This window comes from Brachypodium distachyon, chromosome 4, assembly GCF_000005505.3.
Source record: "Brachypodium distachyon strain Bd21 chromosome 4, Brachypodium_distachyon_v3.0, whole genome shotgun sequence".
NCBI classification, from domain to species: Eukaryota; Viridiplantae; Streptophyta; class Magnoliopsida; order Poales; family Poaceae; genus Brachypodium; species Brachypodium distachyon.
The window spans coordinates 5316136-5322672 of record NC_016134.3 but is presented as its reverse complement, the minus strand read 5'-3'; the positions used below and the strand labels follow the sequence as shown (position 1 = coordinate 5322672).

At 42.4% G+C, this 6537-nt stretch overlaps 1 protein-coding gene across 2 annotated transcripts; it reads right to left on the bottom strand.

Annotated features, from left to right (window-relative positions):
- Positions 1–718: 718 nt before the first annotated feature.
- On the bottom strand, positions 719–4497 carry LOC100829221. Of its 2 annotated transcripts, XM_003575930.4 has the most exons (4): positions 4173–4497; positions 3988–4059; positions 2049–2241; positions 719–1239 (listed from the first exon to the last, which is right to left on the bottom strand). In XM_003575930.4, exons 2-4 carry the CDS (start codon positions 4039–4041, stop codon positions 1109–1111), a joined length of 378 nt encoding a protein of 125 aa, XP_003575978.1. In that variant the 5' UTR covers positions 4042–4059; positions 4173–4497; the 3' UTR covers positions 719–1108. The 2 variants fall into 2 exon arrangements, with proteins under 2 accessions (XP_003575978.1, XP_024310866.1); XM_024455098.1 differs by lacking the exon at positions 4173–4497 and having other exon boundaries at positions 3988–4087.
- Between the last annotated feature and the right edge of the window lie 2040 nt (positions 4498–6537).

The following is a 6537-nucleotide window of genomic DNA, read 5'->3' as shown; positions in this document are numbered from 1 at the left end:
GCTCTTAGCGTTCCCGGTGGCCGTGTCGACCGTTGGCGAGCTGAGCGCCAACCAATTGGACTACGCCGTGGAGCTGGTGAAGCGGGCCAAGGAGCAGGTGGACACGGGGTACATGCAATCGGTGGCTGGCCTCATGCATGGTGCAGCGCGGGCGGCCGCCTTTCACGTTGGTTCACTTCGCACGTACGTAGTCACCAACGTGACCAAAGCTGGGTTCCGCGGCGCGCCCGTGTACGGTGGCCCCGTGATTACCGGGATCTGGGGCAGCTTCTTCCTTCCATCAAAGGGCCGCGGGAAGGGCGAGGACGACGGCATAGTGGTGCCCGTGTGCCTGCCCACGCTCTCCATGGACAAGTTCGTGGAGGAGATAGGCAAGCTGCTTCGTCCGGCGATCAAATCTGCCATCGCGAGGCTTGTGGTTAATGGAATCAGCTTGGTGGCCTCTATGACTAGAGGATTTCAAATTTTTTTTTCTGCTCCCCGACATGAAATGAAATCGCTGAAGTGGCAAGTCTTCGTAACAGCTGATTAGGAATTGTTGAAGATGCCCTGATAGCCAAGAACTCCGGAAGATTCGCTGGTGATGGCCATGCTGCAGTTGGATCGCTGTGCATCTATCTGACCCGGTGATTGTCCTGTTGACTCAAACATGTTGGAAACCGGCAACAACCTACGTGTACATCTGCAATGGATTGGACAATTTTGTTGCCATGCAATGTACAATAAAATGTTTCTATGCCGCAGTTATATATCATTTCTTGCCAGTGTAAGAAACAACAGTGATCCTTAGGGTAGGGAAGCACAAATAGGCCATTCTTGAGCTAAGAACTCAGGCTGGTTTGCAAGAAGCAGACCTTATAGAGGACAATCTGCACAATATATTTATCCATTTTGGCTAACATCAGGTTACTTACTATTCCAAACCTATATTATGTGATGAGAAAAACAAATACAAAACAAGGGTAGGGACGAGTTGAACATGGAGCATACTGCTCCTACAGCATTCGGATCATTGATAATGGTGCGTGGTTGCAGCGCCGTACAGCACAACTGGGGAGTGCCTGCAGCGCGGCGCGGCGATCCAAACTTCTGAAGCAGGTGGCGAGCATTAAGGTTCCAGCTTCAGGGAAACAACTCGGGACTGCCGGTTCCGCTTGGCGGCTCTCACAAACACCACCGATAAACATGATGGTGCCCACCATGGCCTCCGTACTTCTTGCTCCCCTTTCAGGCAGGCCACTGTGGATTGATTTAGTAGGAGTCAGCAATCCTCTGAGTTTGGACAGTCAATTGAGCAGTTTGAAATGTACATGCAAAAATATAAACTTGACACCACCACAAATTATGTACGAACAACATACAAACTCATCGAGAATGCATATGGTTCATACGGACTAGCAATGTTGATGCTTAAATCATTGCTGAATGCTGATCTCTTAATAATACAAACATATGTAGGTATTGGATCATGTTCAATTCATTTGTGTTGCTCATCTACATCCAGAACAAGGTGCTGATTTGCCAACTGTTTTATGAGTTTCAAAGAAGAAAAATACCAATTTATATATTAGCATCAGCAAACTTGCCGCAACAAAGTATTCAACTATTAAGTTAAGAAGGCTGCAAGAATATTGCTGCTGCCAAGATAGTAGTTGTGTTTGCCCTCACAAACTTTTCACATATGATTCCGATCACCTTCTAAGCTTTTATACACCATGGATAAGCAGCACCAACTAACTTCATGATGGACGAAATATCAAGAAAAATTGATGCTGCCGAGTTGGCAGCTATACTGTGCCGACACACTTTTTGTCACTTTGAATGACTGATTGACTAGTATTGGTTACTTCAATATTTTGGCAAAAAAAAAACAGAGGTAGCATCAGAGAGAGGAAAAGAGGATTTCATTCTGGTTGACTGCCTGGTGCATCCTACAACCAAATGAAAACTAAAAGGCAAAATATGTAGGAACTAAACACTGAAGCAGGTAGCATGGTAGCAGAAATGGTTTGTAGATACTCCTGTGAATGAAACATGAATATCCAAACCTTTAATGCGCCTCAACTCTTTGCATAATGTGATGAAGTCTCCCCATTTCATATGGCACCGCCTGATAAACCGCAGAATTTGCTCGGTAGTAAACATCGACAAGCTCTCTAGATACTCTCCATTGACACCATTTGCTTCAAACACATGCCTATAGCTACCAAGATTTATGTCTTCTAGCCACAATCCAACATCCTGAAAAAGAACAATAACCTTATTAGGTGAATAGCCTTTCGCTTTTGCATTTGACAATAGCTGTTACTGGTTAAAATGTGTAGGTACATCAGCTAGAACAAATGTAGATTGTAAAAACGTGAAGACTTGAGACACAATTTTAGTGCAACTATTTGGCCTTTTAAGAGGATTGAACAAACTGCCCTATACATACTGATGGAAAAATAATAATAAGAAAACAGATAACAGGACTATAACACATATGCTTTAGGGTATAACAAAAGAAAGTTTAGGGTATAATGCATATGCTTTTAATACATAAATATAATGAATCCAGTATGTATTAAATCAAATAGGCAGCTCTAATGGAGAGCTATTCCGGTGCAACAAAGATAATTTCAGTTTTAGAACTTGTTTAGTGGCTCAATGCAATATGTTGCAAGTTGCAAACTCAACCATAACCCCAACAACACAACATAACACCAACCATCCAAGGTCTTAACAGCAGTTGTACGCTACCCAAGATATTATGGGCAGAGTGTAATAGAGATCTGGATCATTTGTAACAATGTACCCATTGCTTGGCACATAGTGGAACCCTTTTACCATGCGCCACATGTGGTTCACGCCTATGAAGAATATAAGAGGACATAATCAAGCAAAACAATTTTATACGACATCTTGGAAGACAGAAGATATCTTTGGTTAAACACATTCATAGTGATTAGCAAATTGAGGAGGTAAATTAAGAAACCAACTTCAGGGCATGTACTATGAACATGAGTAAACATATGGCTCTAAGCACACAGAACACTGGGACGGGCCACTTGAAAGAGAAATAAAACAGTACGCATACAGTTTTGAAATCACTAACCATTTCCGAGCATTGCCGGAGCATTGTCCTTAGTCATACAGCCTCAGCTGTTTTAACCTGCAACATTGTGTTGCCTATTTCGCCAACTTAAACTAACTTTCCCTTTTGTGGCAACCATCTCCTAATTAAGCAATTAAAGTGTTTGTCGTTCACCAAAGGATTTTGTAGTGTATGAATAGCCAAATGGAGCTCGGTATTTCTGAGCACAGCTCATATGTAGAGCCAGTGTTTCCCTTGAGATTGTTGGTTATCAAGAAATAGACGTGCCGTAATGTGCTAAAAAAATGTCATCGAAAGAAGGCAACCTTTTTCAAAATCCAAACCCATATAGATTGTTTAGCAAAGAGCCCACACCTCATCATGCCAAGCTTCGGGAGTTAGTTTGGCAAAATAATAAGGCCCACAGAAGGCAGCATAAAATATATATTTTCCAAGACCTCTGTAGTCTAACAGAAGTGAAGGTTAGCCTAATCAAAGTATCAAACACAATCCAATCCTGATGAAGAACCAGCACAGAATCAACACAATACAACCCAAATAAGGCACATGTCCCTTTGCTGAACTCCAAGCTTGTGTACAATCTGCCCATGGCTGGTTGAGCATCACTTGGACAATTGAATGTTGTTAATGATTCGTTATTTTCTACTATGATTAAGCCGTTTGTGTTCAACCTTAGATACAAAGAAATAAAGGGGTACCAGATACAATCCCCTACGACAAGGTTTTTAGATAAGCAAGCCATGTTTTCTGCTATGATAAGCCACAACCATATATTACCTTAGTTCAGAGTAAGCTGCAGAATTTATAACAAAAATACACTAAATTTCAATAGAAGTAGCACTCAAGTAACAGTTGAAACAGAGACGAAAACCACCGACAGTACAGATTAGCACCTCGACAGTCCAGATGAAGAAATCCAGCGGCTCCGGAGACCGCCCACGGCTCATCTCGCCCGCCAATCCCCCCTGCAAGACCCAAGGTTCAGGGCCAGATCTAGATGGTGAGCCGGTACAAACCGAAAATCAACAGAAGTTGGTTTGAGACTCGGGAATTGCTGCATAGCCAAAAAAGTTCATACCTCAGAAATTCAATGTCAACGATTGCGGACGGGGTGGAAAACGCAGGGGGTTTTACGCGACTGGGTAGAACGGGGTCGGCGATGGCGGCGATGCGCGTGAGAGGCGGAGCTGTTGGGGGATTGAGGCGGCGCCGGCGGTGCAGCTGAGCTACGGGCACCGCGGCGGTGGGCTGTAGGGGAGATTTTAGCGCCACATCGGGCTTGATTGGAGCTTGCGTAGTTGGGTAGTGCAGCGCGTGAGTGAGAGCAGCAGCGTGGGAGAGAACGGGATCGGGGAGGGAGGAAGAGGAAAGAAAGCTACGGGAGTGTGGAGAGGAAAAGGTCTTTTGCTGTGGAGGAGATGTGGGGATTTTGACGGTTGAGATCATCGCCTCCCATGATTGGTCGCAGATGGAGCTTATTTACCGTCCTCGTCTCTTTTTTCATTTATTATCATGTCATATCACCAAAATGTCTTGTTCTACCTAAATTACTCTCACTATGAGTAATTTTACAAGATGTTGTAATTTTGTTTTAAATAAAAAAACTTAAAATTTGACTATTTTTTAATAAAAAATTGACATCCCAACAGTTTGGATCAACACATAGTTTCAAGAAGGAAAAACATGTCCCGATGCAAACACCTCATCTTTAATCTGTTCTCCGTCGCGCTGCCTCCGAGCCCAAGTCTCTCACACTACCATTGCCTCCCGAGCAGAGCCGCTACTGGTTCAGATTTTTTTGATTCGATACCCATGGCTCAGAGAGGACACTAGACACGGGTGGCAGCATGATAGCCTTTTGAATGGCCCAATCTTTGGATGAAATTGGTAAGTCTCGATTTTATGTAGGAGGTGAAATTGACGATCCAACTATGTTCTGGAAGCTGCGCCTTAGCAATCGATACACCAATTTCAGGAGATTACTGATCAAGCGGGGCATGATGAAACAGACCATGAAGATCATATTGTTCCAGCAAGCAATTGAAGAACAAGCAAGAATAAGATGAAAAACAATCTAAGATTGCAAATAGGATTTTGAAGGTTCACGAATCAAAATACTCAATATGGTGGAGTTTTGATGACGGTAATACATATGGTCTACTTGACACACGTGCTTGCATGAAAATTGAAAAGATAAACTTTATCTAATCAAAACCCAATGGGGGGGGGGGCTCGTGGGGTATAAATAGGACAGCCCTCTGAGGGATTCGAAACAGTCTAGAAAACCTCATAAAACACAAGAAAACTTCTAAAAATTGGTTTGACCGTATTACATTGCCTTAGACCAATAAAGCAAGGTTGTAATCATCTACGGTCCAGTTAGACCTATTGGAGGGGGAAACCTCCACTTGGCTGAATCCTTATTGATGAATAAGGCGTGGCTTTCTTCTATGTTTGGAAGTCACCACTTGAAGTTGTTCCCGTCTCCTAGCTGCCACCTCCATTCTTTGATGTCCAACACCGGTTCTTGAGATTCTCGCTAGGTCCTTCATTCCTAAAATTTATAGAAAAAAAACATCTTAGGCAGCAACATATTCTTATTTCTTATTAATATTAAGTGAAGTACCGAAAAAGAAAGTACCTGATAATTTTGTTGTCGTGCATGAGTTCTAGTCATTGGCACATGTATCTTCGGTACTTGAGGTGTAGGATCCGTGATTGTATTATTAAAAATATCATGCGGTCAAGTCATTGGCCCATGTATCTTGCGGGATGTATTGGAGGACAAAGAATCTTCAACCAGGTCATCAAATTTCACTAAACAATTACCAATTGAGTTGTGCCCGCCAGTTCAGTGCCCAGAGTTGCCTCCTTCATGCAGGGACATTGGGCGTGCCAGAAAATGTCTCAAGTTTGTTAAATTTTAGATGTATTTAAATATGACTTAGTGCATAGATGCATTTAAAATTGATCAAAGTTGAGAAATCTTTTGTTGGACGAAGGGAGTATTACCTTTTCATGTTTATAACTTTCTTCCATCATTGAGTGCGGAGCTATTCCTCAGCCCATTTGGAATGAATGATTTTTTGAATTCATTAATTATATTGTACAGGGTATAGACAAAACCTGGATATTGTACATGCCTCACTACTGCAGACATTGAGGCGGCATCTCAAAGCTAAAACCTCGGAAGGATCAAAACTTGCTTTGAACTGTTTGAATTACATAGTCTTTTAGCCGTACCTTCAACAGAATCATTATTTATGTGAATGTCGTGTCGTGTTAGTTTAGTGCTGTATTTTTTCCACTTTTCATCAATTGTGTGCAAGTAGGAAGATTGCACTTTGCTAGATACACTGACTTGACCGATTTATTAATTACTAGAATACCTAAATGCAATGGGGGTGCATTATTAAGACCGTAGGAGGCAAGAGTTTTGGTAT